Genomic DNA, 18145 nt, shown 5'->3' on the forward strand with positions numbered 1-18145 from the left:
CTTACAAATAGCCCTCTATACCTTGTTTATCTAAAGAAACCAAACCAAACAAACACTGCAAAACTGTTTCTGAGATCTTGAGATATCTTGAGAGGGCGAGATGCTTTCTCAGTCTCTTAACAACCTCTTAAGGATCAGTCTCTCAGGGGACAAAACAATAATCACAAAGGCATCTAGCAGTGATTATTTAAAGTTCCTTGTGATGGGAAAGCAAAATATGAAAAGAAAACAGCAAAGCTGATCATAATGAGAGGTGATGATTACAATCATTATTCTATGCCAGTTACAAAGAAATTATAATTGCAAACGAAACATTTTCTGTGATAGTCTAACTAGCTTTGTATTTGATACTGCTGGTTGTATTTTCCTTACTTTGTTTTTTTGTTTTTTTTTTTTTTTTGATTTTACTTTTAGTATTATTATTTTACATTTGGGTATAGGTATAATTGCCTGAATTTACTCGCATACTGAGAATATAGGTATGGTTTAGTATGTGCTATTCAACACCTGTAGTACCCAAAAGACATTGTCTGTATTTGGAGAAGTTATGTTATAAATTCAGGAAGAGAAGTGTGAAGTAGAATTATACATGCTGAAAAACTTCTTTCACTTAAACACCTAGTATACTGGTGGACTAGACCAACCCAAAGCTCTCTGTAATACGTTCAGTACGAAATGTACATTTTTGTCCAGATAGAAAGGTTTTCTGGGAAACATGACAATCACGTCACAGAAAAAACATTTTTGTTGTTTTTATTGTAGTTGCTGTTGCTGTTAATTGCAAGTAATTGTCTAATGCAGTCATATTTTAATGGAGTTAAATAAAAATATCCCTAATAATATGTTGATTGTTCCAAAGGAATATAAACTAATTTCTATAGAAGTGTATACGTTGGTATGCCCTAGCTAAATGCCTTCGTTCTTCAGGGTAGAAAGATTGCTGTGATTAGACTCGCATAGTGCAAATGCTCCTACAATTTGTCATTCATTTTTGGAATAGATAAAAGGTCAATGGTAAAAGTTCTTTTTGGTTTATCAGTTGGTGTAGTAAACACAGTAATTATCAGTGAGAAGTACTAATTTACTCTCATGAAGGAGCAAGTTCTTCAAGCCCAGAGCACTGTTACTTCAAGACATAAAATTTAACAGGAGCTAATTTTGATTATTGAAATACACTCAAAACATGATGAAATAGTTATCAGCTCAGTTGTCTGAAGGAGCATCAAAGAAAACTAATAACTATTTTATTAAAACATTCTTCCTCAAACTGTGCTATACATAAATATGATCAACAAGCAATTAATCTGCTTGTTGATTTGTTTATTTTTTTATCCTTGTATTTGCAAAGCAGCACAAAAATGCACAGCAGGAAATCTACAACATTCATCTTACTCATTGAGAATGTTTTCACTCACCTCTGACTTGTCTCTTCTGGGATAGTCTACTCTATACTCAGCTACAACCTGTTAAGATGTTAGCACTGATCACTTCCATCAGCAGATTCAGCTAGGGAAAGAAAGTGTTTTCACAACAGCTATTTTAACATTCATGTTGTTGGATACAATCCAGATTCAGATTAATGAATTAGAAAGCATTAATATGAAATAATTAATGTCCCAGAGTAGACAAATAAGTGAAAGATCAACTTGATTTAAATTACAACTTGAAAGATGTCATGTTTGTGTTTGTTGGTATTTCAGAAAACAGTATAATGAGTAAATCAGGTCTGGAGCCTACAACACCCTCTTCCAGATACAGACAATATGTGAAGTTCATTTTAGATTATTCTGTTGAAGTAATAGTAATAATGAAAGCTTCTAATTTCAGGATGCTTTTCACTCTTAAGTTATGTTTGCATAATTCAACATCTTATTCAATCCAGCAACCTACATTAGTGTGTGAAGTGTGTGAAGATGACACTATCAGTTTGAATTTGTAATCTTAATTTGCTGTCTTTTAACAGAATTGTTTGACTGTGAATATATCATTATGTAATATCCTTAGGACTCCTGCATTTAGTGAGTAACTATTTAACATTTTTTATTCTTCCTCTCATTTGGAGTAGCCTCAGTAGCCTAATGTATATCTTTCCAGTCTCATCAGAGGTACTGAATTTGCCTCTTTAATATTGTCTCTGCTTCCTTTGCTCCACAGGAGCCTCTTTCCACCCACTCCAGCCTTCACAAGTGTAAGCCCTGTTTGTCCTTCTGCTGTGCCCTTGTCCCCCTTGCCCATTGGCTTCTGTTCATTGCTCCTTCTGCTATTCACTGTTACCTCCCTGGCTGCTCTGGTGCTCTGTCTGCGGCATTTGAGACTTTACTGAAACACAGATGGCAATTAATCTCTCTGAGTTCATTCACAAAAGAATTAAATTTTATTTTTAGAGAATGCCAATCTCTGTTTTTACAAGGTCTATATTTTATTAACTATTATAATTTCATTGGAAGATCAAAGTTTATGTGAAATTTATAGAGGCTGTAGAATACTTTAATGCCAGTAATGTCTTCAAAACTATATGTGATTAAAAGGCAACAACTGTAATATATTTCTTTAAATATAGCATACCTAGTAGATATATTGCAGTACAATTTGATTTGATGTCTTAATAAGTAGTGGAATTATTGTTTCACTATTTTTACTTCTTAATCTTTGCAATATGCAAGATCCATTCTCCTTGCAGTAAGTCTGGCTATTTCATTTCATGTAGTCTGGCCAGCAGAGATTTTTCTATTTTCTGAGTGTGTGATGGGAGTGGGTGAGGAAATTGATTTATGCATTTGGTTAGTATTTATGTCTTTATATTTCCCTTGTAAAAAGATTAATGAAAGCTATTCCTTTGGTTACACATATAGCTGAGGAAAAAACAGAGATCTATTGGTACCCTACTTGATATGAGCAGCTCAGTGGGAGGCTCAGCACAGATGGTTTAAAGAGCTGTTGCAAAGGCTGAAATAGTCCCTGGACTTTCCAAAAGCCTTAATCCCTTCAGGGCAATGATAGTTTCTAATTTCTACAGCACTGAGCACACTGAGGTCTGTGAGGAGCTGCTGCTGGCATAACTCCCACACTTGAGCCACTGGCAGAGATTGTGCTTTATAAGGTATATAATGTAGGAGGGGCAGTGTATCCCATGGCATGATCACAAGGTCGTCTATTGCCTACAATACATTTATTTTCATCACTAATGGCAAGATAGGCTCAAATCATCATTTTCCTGTTAAAACAGTGTTACACTGAGTGAATTACTACAAAATTAGGAAGATGGTATTTTTACAAGATAATCAGTAATTATATCTATTAAAATAAATGCATTAGCTAATACTGTCTAAAGTGCTAGATTTATTTTACCACTGTGAACTGTTTCTGTATCTCTTCCATACAAATTTCACCTTGCATTATTTTTCACTTGGCTATGAAATAAAGGGTGATGTGGAAGGAAACAAAGAGGACTTTGCTATTTGGATGTAAGTGAGAAAGTATATTCATTTTCATTCCCGGAACACTTCTATCATTGTCCTGGGAAAAATGCTGTAACATGCTTTTTGCATTAATTTATTACACATTCTATCCCACACCCTCTCAGCTAGGTCCTGTTTGGCTGGATTTTTGTGAGAATAATGCAAGCTTAAAATAAATTCCATGATGCTGTTGACACACTGGTACCTCTAAAACATCAACTGTAGACTTGAATCTGACTTTCAGTCTCTTGAAAACCATTCAAAATTCAAAGATATGTTAATAGGCTGTTGAGCCTTGTTATTGTCAACTGTGAATTGAGAGTCCTCTTTTGGGTGACAATTAAAAGTGTGAACCTAATGAAATGTTATTAAATATTTCTTTTCATAATAACAGAGGTTTCAATCTTGGTGTCTTGAGATCTTTTGGTGTGGATAGTTGTTCAGTGCATGTCAAAATTAATCTTGTAGATCCTCATGGCACACTGGCTTATTTCTCGTTCTTCTTCCCAATGAGCTGTTTTATCTTGACCCAGACTTACTAACTGACTGGAACTTACTAACACCTCAAACCTATACATTACCTTCTGAAAAGTCACACAACTTGCCAGATTACATCAATAAACTGAAAGCTCACTGTAGCTAGTTTTTCAGAAAGGTCCAAGTATAAGACAGTGCAACTTGATTCAAGGCAACGATCATGAGGAGTTTAAGCTTGGAAAAACACTTAGGGCAGAGAAATCCTTTGAAACATCTCTTTGGAAATCTTTCTCATGAGAACATTTAGGAGACAGTGTCTCCTTCCCATCACTGTTGCGTTTGCCGAGAGTGGTGAGCAAGCCAACCACAGCACAGCCCAATGAATTACTTCTGTCTTCTGGGGTCTGCATGTTAGTTACGCCACAAACCATCCTTTGATTTCTTGACTTAGGGTTTATGATATGATATAGAAAACCTCTGAACAGTCTGTCTTTGTTGCATTTGTTTGAGAAGCGTATGTTTCTGGTTTGAAGTTAGGGATCTCTTCTGAAGATTTTACTATTATGTGTTAGACACTTTGATCACTGGGGAATAAGCAGAAAAATAATAATGAGGAGATGATAGCAGTGACTGATATTGCAACTTGAGAACTACCTGCATATGTAGAAAGATTTATTGAAGATTATAACAAAATACCTCATCTCTAATGAAGCAAAACCTCAGTGCCATGCGTGCTATGTGCAGTGTGTTACTCGGGGGATGTGCAGCTTTTTTCTGTTTTTCTTTACCACTTAATCTAGATGAAAAATGAAATGAATTTGATGTGATTTTCAAATTTTTCTGACAAACTGAGCTCTCGTACGTACACAAATCAATGTTTGGTTTTTCTTTCAATTAAATGGTCCAATATTTTATATTGATGCTGTTTTATTCAAAAGTTCACTCTTGTACTCAGCCTCAGCTGTTATAGTATATCAGCACTTAAGCTGACTCCAGAGTAGAAACTTTGATGCTGAATCTAATTATCTCAACATGAAATTTCAGAGTCAGCATTATATAGTTGTGTGGATAAATGACTTTTGCTCTTCCTGTGCAGGATTGACATCTTCAAGTACGTGATATATGGTGTAGCAGCTGCATTCTTTGTATATGGCATTTTGCTGATGGTGGAGGGATTCTTTACAACTGGTGCCATCAAAGATCTCTATGGGGATTTCAAAATCACCACTTGCGGCAGATGTGTCAGTGCCTGGGTAAGTGAATAAGATTTCGTAGTTTTAATACAATTTGTATATTTGTAATGCATTGTGATGGTTTTATTACTTTTTTTCTTTAATATTTTTTGATACTTTGGTTATTAAAAATCCTAGCAATAGATAATAGACTATTTGAAATGCTCTCCATGTCAGTTAAGTACAAAGTAACTAGGAAGAAATTAGTTCTACCATCTGAAAGCTTATTCTCTCAGCAAAATGAGCTCTTTGATCAAAAAGACCAGAAGTTTAAAATGCCTTCAGCTGTATGGGGCAAGAAATGCTTTTCTTACTACTTTCACAGGTACTTATAAGTCTTGCCCATTCCAGTTTGGGAAAAACCTGTCATCAGGCTTTCTTTTGTTTCATTTTTAAACCAAAAGCTGCCCATAATTTATTCATACATTATCTCTGATCTGAAGAAGCCCATTCACTTACTACCCTGGAAAAGGTAGATTAAAAAAAATTCCAATTTGTACAGGGACTTAAACAGATTTCTTACATTGAAATTGCTGACTATTTGGGGCTGGGATTATTTTAAGGTTGATGTTCCATATCAGTTAAATGACTGCATAACGTACATAAAAATTCGACTCTTCTGGAAGTCAGGTGAGGGGCCTGGACATTTATTTCATTGGAATACAGATTAGTAACAAGTATAGGCTTTTCACATTTCCCTATCATACTAGTAGCTATCAAAATGAATACTCTGGAAATCCTGACAATATTAAACATGAACACAGGTAATCTACAGACTAGAAATTAGGAGACACAGCATATATATAATTTCTACATAGATGTAACATGCTCCACAGTAATGCTACTTTTTCATCTTTTTTATTTTTTTTTATTCAATCAAATGTCATTGTGTGATATAGGCACTTTGGCTGTAAACAGTTTTAAAGTCACTATCTTCTATATATTTAGTGTTAAGGAACCTTGTATTTAATGAACGAAAGGGATTCTTCTGCCTTTGAAAATTGTATTGGTCACCTGAATCCCTATGTTCTATTTTATTCATGATTCTCAATTTCTTCAAGTAAACCTTCAGATTTCCAAAACATTTACCAATTTGCTTTTTTAAGTTTATTATTATTATTATTATTTTGCAAGGAAAATCATGAAAGCTTCAAAAATGCCTTGAAAAAATGCATCTGAGGGCTGTGAACTTGTCATTTCCTCTTGTCCTGACTGAAACAGTTATTTCAGAGGCAGAAAAACTTCATCATGGTGAGATTTGATTCTTTGTGTAACAAAGAAGGAACAGAGTTCAGTGCAGACTCAGTTGGCTTTCCCATCCAAGCAGGTGCACCATATCTAAATGCCAGAAATGAAACTCTCGTTTCTCAAAGTCAGATATCATGTCTGGATTTTCAGGTGACAAAATGGTGGGCTGAGAGACATAAGAATATTTCTTCTGGTTGAACAGAATCTGAGGAACCCAGATACCATTGACCTTCATGTTAGAAAACCTTCTCTTTAAGAAAGAAGATATATATATGTCTAAACTCCCTTAATCCAATGTTCCACATAGAAAGCATTTAACAAAATAATTTCCTATTCTGATACATGCTAAACAGTGAATACCTTAAACAGTTTAGCTACTGATAAGAAAAATGCTTCATTCTGACTTTTCAGATTGCATAATTCTAAGGCAGAATAATGAATTATTGTTCCAAATGACCTAGAAACTAGCAAAGAAGTGTTACCAGTTTGGCCAGTTGTACAAAGTTTCTGCAGTTTCAGGAAGGTAATACTTCCCATAAGCCTGAATGATCACACATTTAGACTCTACCATATGGCTAATAGCCAAACCACTGACTTTCTCTGGAAGTCCATATCTCTTGATTCAGTCTCAAGTTTATGTGTTTTGCAAAGATCACTGAAAAGAAATAGAAAAGGAGGAGGAAATTTTTGAGAATGTGTAAGTATACACATTTTGAGGCAAAGAATTTCCAAGTGGCAAATGGACAATGAGAAAGAGAGATTTTGAAAACATAGAAAAAATAAACAAATTAAAAAAAGACAAGTGGAATACCTAATATCAAAGGTGTTAGGCAGCATAATGCTACAAAACCATCCACATCTTCAAGAAAATTCACAAATAAAATATGGAGTATATTTGCAAGAAAGTATCAGAGATAAATTTTTAAATCTCCAGGGAAAACCTATTCATCTGTTGTTGTAAAGACACCTTCTTCAAACTAAGTGTCTCATAGTAGATTTCAATTTCTCAATTTTTCTTTTTCTTTTTCTTTTTCTTTTTCTTTCTCTTTTTTTTTTTTCCCTTTTTATTTTTCAGTTCAGTTTCAAAAAATTAGTTAAATAATCTTTATCATGTATTTGTGATGCAGCTGTGGAATTCTCCTCCCCTACTGCTGCCAAGAAATTAATTCAGGGTAAATCAGAAAGTTAAACAGTTGTTTTATAGGCAGATAATGGATTTCAGTTTGTCAGATATCAGGTACAGAATTTCAGCCTTGAAAGGCACATCCAAAGGAATCTGACAAAAATATACATTTAAATGAACTGTAATGTAAAGATGGTAATTTTTTTTAATTTTAGCAAGATCAGTTTTTCATCCATTTAAACTATCCATGAAAGTTAAATGTTGAAAATAATAATAATAATAATAATAATACAAACAAACAAAACAAAACAAAACCTGTTCCTTAAAATCAATGCTTCAGAAGTTTCAATTTCAAGGATTTCATCATTCTCTGGTAACAGTTTTTAAGAATCTAGAGAATGTCTCCTTGGCTAGTACTTAGTATGTAGATGAATCACAGTTAGGCAAATCTGAGAAGTTATTTTGACTGTTACAGTCTGTCCTGCTATTAAGAGAAATTTGGACTGATACTGTAATATTATTGGCTTTCTTTTTCTCTTGAAGCAGTTGACTTGAATGCTAGCCAAGAAGAATTAACCACACAACATTAATAACATAGCATGAAATGTATCCATGTTTCAACAAGAGTCTTGGAACTGTGCCTAGGAATATAGCATGTCAGAGAAAGAGAGAGAGCAGATGAACATGTTTTGTAGAGGCAATAATAAAGACCAACAAGTTAGTGCTAGGAGTAGTGATTCTAGACCAAGCAGAAAAGTCTTTACAAGTGTGTGTTTTCTGTGATTTGTAGCAAATTTAGTAGCAATGTCAGAACATCAGACTCATTCATCCAGCAGTGTATATTTGTAAAAACGAGAGAGGTTGACAAATTTATGTTTCATCATTTACTTCTGTCCGAGAATGGGGCATGAGTCATGAATGTAGGAGATGCTAGTTAGAACAGATCCATGATTGCCAAGAGGAGTCCCTTAGGTTGTCAGCTACTTAAATGTCCTTCTTTTATTATATTTATATTTCAAACTGGAATTTAAAGAAATAAATAAAGAGAAAATGAAAATGACTAGGATGACAAATGATGATTTGTATCAACTTAAGCATTGATATATCAGTGAGTTTAAAGGTATCTGTACTATGAGGTTATAGAATCATAGAATCATAGAATTACTCAGGTTGGAAAAGACCTTGAAGATCATCAAGTCCAACCGCAGCCTAACCAGTAGCCTATCTCTTAAAAAACAACCACAAAACAATACCACAACAACAAACCTCTTCTAAGTCATATCCCTGAGTACCACATCCAAGCGGCTCTTAAACACATCCAGGGATGGCGATTCAACCACCTCCTTGGGGAGCCCATTCCAGTACCTAACCACCCTTTCTGTAAAGAAGTTCTTTCTAATATCCAACCTAAACTTGCCCTGGCGCAACTTGAGGCCATTTCCCCTCGTCCTGTCACAAGTCAGTAGTGAGAATAGACCTGCCCCACTCTCACTGTAAGAACCTTTCAGGTACTGGAAGACAGCAATAAGGTCTCCCCTCAGCCTCCTCTTCCTCAGACTAAACAGCCCCAGCTTCCTTAGTCTCTCCTCATAGGGCTGATTCTCCAAGCCCTTAACGAGCCTCGTTGCCCTTCTCTGGACCTGCTCCAGTACCTCCATGTCCTTCTTGTGCTGAGGTGCCCAAAACTGGACACAGTACTCGAGGTGAGGCCTCACCAATGCTGAGTACAGGGGCAGGATGACTTCCTTAGTCCTGCTCACCACACCATTCCTGATACAAGCCAGGATGCCATTGGCCTTCTTGGCCACCTGGGCACACTGCTGGCTCATATTCAGCCGACTGTCCATCAGCACACCAAGGTCCCTTTCCGTCTGGGAGCTTTCCAGCCACACCTCCCCAAGCCTGTAGGATTGCCTGTGGTTGTTATGACCAAAATGCAGGACCCGACACTTGGCCCTGTTGAAACTCATTCCATTAACCTTGGCCCATCGATCAAGTCTATCCAGGTCTCTCTGTAGTGCCCTTCTCCCCTCAGGCAGATCAACACTCCCTCCCAGCTTAGTGTCGTCTGCGAACTTACTGAGGGTGCACTCAATCCCCTCATCCAAATCATCAATGAAGATGTTAAACAGAAGCGGCCCAAGCACCGAGCCCTGGGGGACGCCACTTGTGACCGGCCGCCAACTGGATTCCACTCCATTGACCACAACTCTCTGGGCCCGGCCATCCAACCAGTTCTTCACCCAGCGGAGCGTGCACCCATCCAAACCACGGGCAGCCAGCTTCTCTACCAGAATGTTATGGGGGACAGTGTCAAAGGCCTTACTGAAGTCCAGGTAGACCACGTCGACAGCCTTTCCCTCATCTACTAAGCGGGTCACCTTGTCATAGAATGAAATCAGGTTAGTCAGGCAGGATCGTGTGCCTCCGGTGGCGCAGCGGTAGAATTCCCGTCTGCAACACCAGGGGGCCCGGGTTCGAATCCCCCCTGTGGAGCAGGGGGTAGAAGTGCTGCTCTGCTACACAGAGGGCTCGAATCCCGGGAGTTGGACTCGATGATCTCTAAGGTCCCTTCCAACTCGCACAATACTATGATACTATGATACTATGATGATCTACCATTCATAAACCCATGCTGACTAGGCCCGATCCCATGGCTGACCTTTAGTTCGTCCATGATGATACCTGAGATTATCCTTTCCATAACCTTCCCAGGCACCGAGGTGAGACTGATGGGCCTGTAGCTGCCAGGATCATCTTTCCGGCCCTTTTTGAAGATAGGCGTCACATTTGCCAGTCTCCAATCCACCGGGACATCCCCAGTCAGCCAAGACTGCTGAAAAATTATGGACAGTGGTTTGGCAACCACATCCGCCAACTCCCTCAGAACTCTAGGGTGCAACCCATCCGGCCCCATGGACTTATAAACATTCAGCTTTCTAAGTAGATCCAGGACCATCTCATCACGGATCACGCAAGGCTCTTTTGGTTCCCCCTTCCCGTCTACCAGTGTAGGGGGCTGCGTTCCCAGGGAGTTACAAGCATAACTATTGAAGACCGAGGCAAAGAAGGTATTAAGTACCTCAGCCTTGTCCCGATCCTCAGTGACCAAGTTGCCCTCAGAATCCAACAAGGGATGGGGATTTTCCTTAGCCTTCCTCTTGGTATTGATGTGTTTATAAAAACATTTACTATTCTCCTTAACCTTAGAAGCCAAGCTCAGTTCTAGCTGCGCCTTGGCCTTCCTAATTTTCTCCCTGCACAGCCTCACTACAAACCTGTAATCCTCATAAGTAGCTCCCCCATTCTTCCAGAGACCGTAAACTCTCTTTTTGTTCTTTAGATCAAGCCAAAGGTCTCTGGTCAGCCAGCCCGGCCTCCTCACCCGTCGGCTCATCTTTCGCGATTTTGGGACAGTCAGCTCCTGCGCCTTTAGGACAATTTCCTTAAAGTATTCCCAACCTTCCTGGGCTCCCACACTCTCCAAAGATACTCCCCAGGGGGCCCTCTCAACCATAGTCCTGAGGAGGTTGAAGTCCGCCCTCCGGAAGTCCAAGGTGGCAGTTCTGCTGACTCCCCTCCGCGGTTCGACAAGGATCGAGAAATCTAGCATTTCATGATCACTTTGTCCCAGACGGCCTCCAACCTTTACATCCCTCACCAGACCATCTCTGTTAACAAACAGCAGGTCCAGAGTTTTGTTTCCCCTCGTCGGCTCCTTCACCAACTGTGTCAGGAAGTTATCTCCCACACACTCTAGGAACCTCCGAGACTGTTCCCTGTCTGCTGTATTGTAATCCCAGCAGATGTCTGGGAAGTTGAAATCCCCCACCAGAATGAGGGGGAGTGACCTTGAGACCTCCCCCAATTGCCTATAAAGCATCTCATCCACCTCATCATCCTGGGTAGGTGGCCTGTAGCAAACTCCCACAATAACATCGGTATTGTTGGCCTTGGTTTTTATTCTGATCCATAAGCTTTCAACCCTGTCATCATCATTATTGATTTCCACGCATTCACAATCTTTTTTAACATAGAGAGCTACACCACCACCTTTCCTACCTAGCCTATTTTTTTTAAAAAGTTGGTAGCCCTCAATCACTGCACTCCATGTGTGGGAGTCATTCCACCACGTTTCAGTGACGGCAACTATATCAAAATTTTCTGAACAAACAATGGCCTCCAGCTCCTCTTGTTTATTACCCATGCTGCGTGCATTAGCATAAAGGCACCTGAGCTTGGCCTCCTTGCGATCAGCAGCAGCCCTAATAGCCTTGTGACTACTATTAGGCGTTTCCACAGCCACCAGCTTAACACCAGCCCTCGTGTTTTTCCTACAAGGAGGCAAGTCATCCTCCTCCTTCACCAAGGGCCAAGACCTTAGGGGTTTAGAAGCATACCCCTCTCCTGCAAGCACAGGGACATTGCATGCAGTTTCCATTTTGGTGACCCCAGCTACTGCCCCACCCCCCTTCATAACTAGTTTAAAGCCCTCTGGATGAACCTACCCAATTCTCTCCTTAAGATCCCTTTTGACCGGTGGAACCCAAGGTCAAAAAACCCAAACCCCTGCCGGGCACACCAAGCTCGGAGCCAGGTATTGATCTGTTGGCCCATTATATTGAATCCCTCATTCTTCCCTGAAGCAGGTGGGATAGAGTTGAACACAACTTGTGCTCCCGAACCCTTTACCTGTCGCCCCAAAGCTCTGAAATCCTTTTTCAGAGTCCTCATGGAAGTTCTGCCTACCTCATCACTACCAACTTGGAACATTAATAGGGGATAGTAGTCAGAGGGGTGGACTAGAGAAGGAAGCTTCATCCTTACATCCTTAACCCGGGCACCCGGGAGGCAGCAGACCTCTCTATGTAGAGGGTCTGGCCGACATATTGGCCCTTCTGCTCCCTTCAGCGCAGAGTCACCAATAACGATGACCCGTCGTTTTTTCTTTGATGGTGATGTTCTAATGGTGGGTGAGGAATGGATGGACTTGGGGGGCACCACCAACTGAGGAGTACTACCATCATCACCATCCGAGGACCTACTCAGCTTAGGGGGTTCCCTTTTAGGTAGTTCCTCCACCCTCTCTCCACTCACCTCCTGATTGATTTCCAGTGCCTGAAACCTATTGCTCAGGGAGAGTGGTGGACACGGGGCAGGCAGGCAGGGGGGATACCCACGACGGCGAGTTGGAATTCTCTGCCAGCCCTCCTCAGTGGTAGGGATTGTCCTCCTGTGGTAGGGCAGGGGGTCCACCACCTTCCTGGTGTTTTTTCCATACTCCTCACCCTGCTTCTTACTCCCACGTTCTCTGGTGGCCCTTAGCCGCTGCACTTCCTCCCTGAGTTCCACCACCAGGCTTAGCAGCTCGTCCACCTGCTCACATCTCACGCAGGTGGGGGCCCTGCCACCCTCCCCAGGCAGCAACAACTCCAGGCACTCCACACAGCCAGAAACCTGAACTGCGGCATTCCTGGCCTGGCCCTCTGTCTGAGTTGCCACAGTTTTGGAGGAGTAGGATCTCTTCCTGGTGGAGACCATGATTATACTGTAATCCCAAGAACAGCAAGAAGAGCGTAGGAAAAACTAAAGGCTAATACTTACAGCCCCTGCTACTTCAGCCACTACCTATAAGCACAGCTTACTATGAGCAGAGATAGTGACTACCACGCTGGTGTAAGCTGTGGGCGGAAGCTAGCTTCCGCCCTCCTTGAGGCTCTTTAAAGCTTGTTGTCAGGTGCTGACGTTAATGACCAGCAACAACAACACGTTTGCAGGCTGTTTACAGGCTGTTTAAACTGCCCGGCAGTGTCAGCTCCACCCCGATGACTCAGGAGCCTGCCTACAGCTGACAGCTCCCCAGCACAGGCAAAGCAAGGCACTGCTACTGCCTTCACAGAAGCCTTAAACAGAGTTTTTCTTGAGGAAGAAGAACTTACTTTTGGTTTTTTCTACTCCAGATCCCTTCTACTCCAGATCCCTTGCCCAGTGCAGTCTTACCTGCTCTGTAGCTAGTCTCCGCAGAAAGTGATCAGTGGCTAGCTTCTGCTCTCCTTGAGGCTCTTTAAAGCTTGTTGTCAGGTGCTGACGTTAATGACCAGCAACAACAACACGTTTGCAGGCTGTTTACAGGCTGTTTAAACTGCCCGGCAGTGTCAGCTCCACCCCGATGACTCAGGAGCCTGCCTACAGCTGACAGCTCCCCAGCACAGGCAAAGCAAGGCACTGCTACTGCCTTCACAGAAGCCTTAAACAGAGTTTTTCTTGAGGAAGAAGAACTTACTTTTGGTTTTTTCTACTCCAGATCCCTTCTACTCCAGATCCCTTGCCCAGTGCAGTCTTACCTGCTCTGTAGCTAGTCTCCGCAGAAAGTGATCAGTGGCTAGCTTCTGCTCTCCTTGAGGCTCTTTAAAGCTTGTTGTCAGGTGCTGACGTTAATGACCAGCAACAACAACACGTTTGCAGGCTGTTTACAGGCTGTTTAAACTGCCCGGCAGTGTCAGCTCCACCCCGATGACTCAGGAGCCTGCCTACAGCTGACAGCTCCCCAGCACAGGCAAAGCAAGGCACTGCTACTGCCTTCACAGAAGCCTTAAACAGAGTTTTTCTTGAGGAAGAAGAACTTACTTTTGGTTTTTTCTACTCCAGATCCCTTCTACTCCAGATCCCTTGCCCAGTGCAGTCTTACCTGCTCTGTAGCTAGTCTCCGCAGAAAGTGATCAGTGGCTAGCTTCTGCTCTCCTTGAGGCTCTTTAAAGCTTGTTGTCAGGTGCTGACGTTAATGACCAGCAACAACAACACGTTTGCAGGCTGTTTACAGGCTGTTTAAACTGCCCGGCAGTGTCAGCTCCACCCCGATGACTCAGGAGCCTGCCTACAGCTGACAGCTCCCCAGCACAGGCAAAGCAAGGCACTGCTACTGCCTTCACAGAAGCCTTAAACAGAGTTTTTCTTGAGGAAGAAGAACTTACTTTTGGTTTTTTCTACTCCAGATCCCTTCTACTCCAGATCCCTTGCCCAGTGCAGTCTTACCTGCTCTGTAGCTAGTCTCCGCAGAAAGTGATCAGTGGCATTGAATATATATAATAATATAATAATATAATAATATAATAATATAATACATATATTAGCATTGAAATAAAATCTATAGGTAATCAAATGCAAATGTGATGTTATAGAGAAAGAACAATTTAGGAAGAAGTAGAGATCTTCCTGTTCATGCTTCTCAGTTGCCATCAAAAGAAAAATGTGGATGATAAAATAAAAAACAAAATATTAAGTATGCGTCACAGTAGATAATAAATGTCAACTGGATATAAACAGAGCAAAGTGTACTTCTTTTCATAACTCTGTGGTAAAGCTCATGTCATGGAGTTCATATAAAACAAGAATATGAGTGGTTTGAAAAACACAAAATTACACGGCAGCATGAGCTTTTTAAGAGTTAAGCGTATTTTCAGACACTTCTGAATTTATTGCTATGTTTCTGTATGTATATATATAATAGGTAGCAAAACTTTATTCTTGCAATAAAATGACAAAAGTAACAGTTGGAGTTCACTATTTCCATTTCAATCTGTCTCTTTGTAGTTACACAACTTTTAAACATGATTTTGCAGTGTCTGTCTCCATGGTGACTGAAGTAGAGATAAGATGTTGTTTTAAGAGTATTAAAATATTTATAACAAAACTAAAATAAGAACAGTATTATTAAGTCAATCAAAGTGCTTTTCACGGGACCAGTATCCATATGTTTTAAAAAGAAAGCAGTAACTGAAATCTTGATCTTATTAAAACAGGCAGAGTTTGGTAATGTTTTCAATGGAAACAGGATTTTACCCAGCTGTGACTGCCATTAAAGCTGTCCTGTCATGTGTGTTATTTCAGAATGTACAATGAAATCTCTGCTTCCTGATGCTGATCTGTGAAACAGATTTTATCGTAAAAGCCTTCCAAAAGGGTTGGTGGCTTGATTATTTTGATGCATCATCATCCAAGAGAGCCTTTGTAGCCAATGAAAAGTTTGTAAAATCTCACAGAAAGGTTTTACCAGCCACACAGCAACAACTTGGTGCAAGAACTTAACTGCTACAATGGTTAAATATCTGTTTTGCTGAAACTATTGTCCAGTTGAATGAATTTCTCCATCACTTCCGCTTTATTTTGTATGTTTGCCTTCTTACAGTGGCAATTGGGATGACCAGAGAACCACATTGTCGCTATCAGTACAATACACAGAGTAGTAAAGAACAAACTGTGGTACCTCTTTAAGATGTTGAACTGCTATTTCAGAAATCTTTGGCTTGTCACATAGCATAATGCTACTTCAAAGCAGAATGATCCCTTTGAATCTCTGGAGACTAAGTTTTGAATTGAAATCCTGTGGTGAACAGCCTCCTTAAGCATTTCTTACAAACTGTCTACAGCAGAGGGTAGACTGTCATAGCACAGAAAGATTATTTAAAAAAATAATTTACTCCTTCAGCTATGGTTTTCAAACAAACATATTTGCGTTTTCACTCCATTATAAAAGGAATTTGTAACAATTCCTGTTGCCAGAAAATAATAACTTGTTGAGCAAGGTTTGTTACTTTTCGGTTTTTACTTTTGGGTTTTTACTGCCCCTAGAGCAGAAAGTGTTGTCAGGTCCAGATTACAAAGCTTGCCTCACAGGTACCAGTGAGAGCGTCTTCCAGGGCCTGTTAATCATGTTAATACCATTCTTCTGTGAGATGAAAGAAATTTATCTGCATTTTCCCCATCCCTTGAGTATTATAACAAAAATTTGAGCATATAATTGACCATTGGCTCCTCAGTCAAAGCTGGCAGGAAGGAAAAAATGAAATTCTTTTTTCTACATTATTTCTGAAAATTAAATCAGCACTTGATTCCTTTTTCTGAGCCTCTAAGACAAGTAATCATGTTTTTAAAAGAGAATCCCTTCCATAAACAGGCAGGCATTTCTCTCTGAATGAGGAGCTCCTAGGATTTCTAGCCATTGTCTGACAGATTTCTGCTGCTCTTATTCTATGCCCCAGGCAGAGGTAGGCTGTTTTGAAGGGCTTTTTTAGAGGCTAATGAGCTCTGTTTTTTCCAATTTGCTATACCAATGCTTTGTGTTATCTCAGCACGGATTTTTAAGCAGGCTTCCTGTTCTATGCTACAGAGAGATCCATTCCTTCTACAGATCAAAAGACCAGCGAATATTAAACAAAGATTGTGTTGCTCATACTAAGGCTGATCTTTTTCCTCCTTGTCCTCTCTGTTAAACTATTATACATTACTAACTGAACATGAGATAAATTTTTAAATTGTTGATTAGTTCATAAGCTCTGGAAGGAGGCTCAAAAAATAAGGCCACAGATTTAGCTGCATTTGGCACATTCGTAGAATATAAACTAAGGAAGCTGTCTTTACCTTTAAAATGCTTCCAGAAAACAGTGATCTATAGAATATAAAATAGTAAATGGAGACCTTAAAAGCTGTTCTGAGTACACACAGGGAACATTCTTTCTTATTGGTTGGTTCTGCTTTACAAAACCTGCAACCTCTTTAGCATGATAAGAAATGAGGATCAGACACAGCATTTTAGTTGGGAATTCATAGCCCTTAAGTGGATCTACATTTCCAAGTAATTTTCTGAGTAATTATTTGTAAATAAATGCCCCCCAAGGTTCAAACAGATGTTGCCTTATCAGCTTTAAGACTAACATGGAGCAAAACTTTATCTTATAGTTTCTCGAATCCTTCTGATAATTATTTTTAAAGCTATAAATTCTCCAACTTTTCAAACTACCGCTGAAAGAGTCATCTACCAAGGGACAATATGGAAAATCAATCTGACTTAAATTTTAAACTGGATTAATTAAACTGCATTAAATCTCTGTGTAAATGCACTTTCTCATAATTAAAATGGCTTTTATTAAATATTATTTGGAAGTAAGGTAAAACAAATTAAATTCTCTTTAATAAGGCTTGAGAATGTCCATCCTTTACCAGCAAAGTAATAAAACTACCTCACCTAAAATTCAAAACTAGTTTCTACTTTGGAGTATCTTTCCTGAACAGCTACATGTGAACAAGTTATGCCTGGAGCAATTTTCAGTACTGTTTACAACACTTAATATCTGATATTATTTGATTACAAGGACAAAAAACTGTATTTTTATTAGGCTTATTCCTTTATGACCCCATATAAGAAATCTTTCATCAAAATAGCTAGAAAATGTCTTCAATTCTCCCTTTATTTACTCTTTGGTGTTTAATTTAAACACACTGTGGACCAGCTTATTCTGCTTTCAAAAATAAGTCTTATTTCTTATTCTCAGATTCAATGTTGTTGTTGGTTTCTTTTATTTATTATTTTTTGCTGTGATAAGCAGCTAAAAAAAATGTCAGTGTGCTGAATAGTTTTTGTTTCAGCAGTGTGTTTAAATCTGTTAACATTTCTGAAACCATCAAATCTTGAAGCTATTCAGATTCAATATTTAGGGGTTGACTTACCTTCTACATTTAGCATCTTCATACCCCTTCCACAGCATAAAATGAAAAGGTTACTGATGAATATCTGCTAGTTGTCTGAAGTAGCATGCTTATATATTTATTTA

At 39.5% G+C, this 18145-nt stretch overlaps 1 protein-coding gene across 1 annotated transcript in view; it reads left to right on the forward strand.

Moving 5' to 3' along the window:
• Positions 1–18145, forward strand: part of GPM6A (glycoprotein M6A) — a 99588-nt gene that overhangs the window by 71576 nt on the left and 9867 nt on the right. Inside the window, exon 3 of the mRNA XM_072334224.1 lies at positions 5032–5188. Within this exon, the coding sequence (XP_072190325.1) occupies positions 5032–5188 (157 nt within the window). The remainder of the gene's footprint in view (positions 1–5031; positions 5189–18145) is intronic.

This window comes from Excalfactoria chinensis, chromosome 4, assembly GCF_039878825.1.
Source record: "Excalfactoria chinensis isolate bCotChi1 chromosome 4, bCotChi1.hap2, whole genome shotgun sequence".
Lineage (NCBI taxonomy): Eukaryota > Metazoa > Chordata > Aves > Galliformes > Phasianidae > Excalfactoria > Excalfactoria chinensis.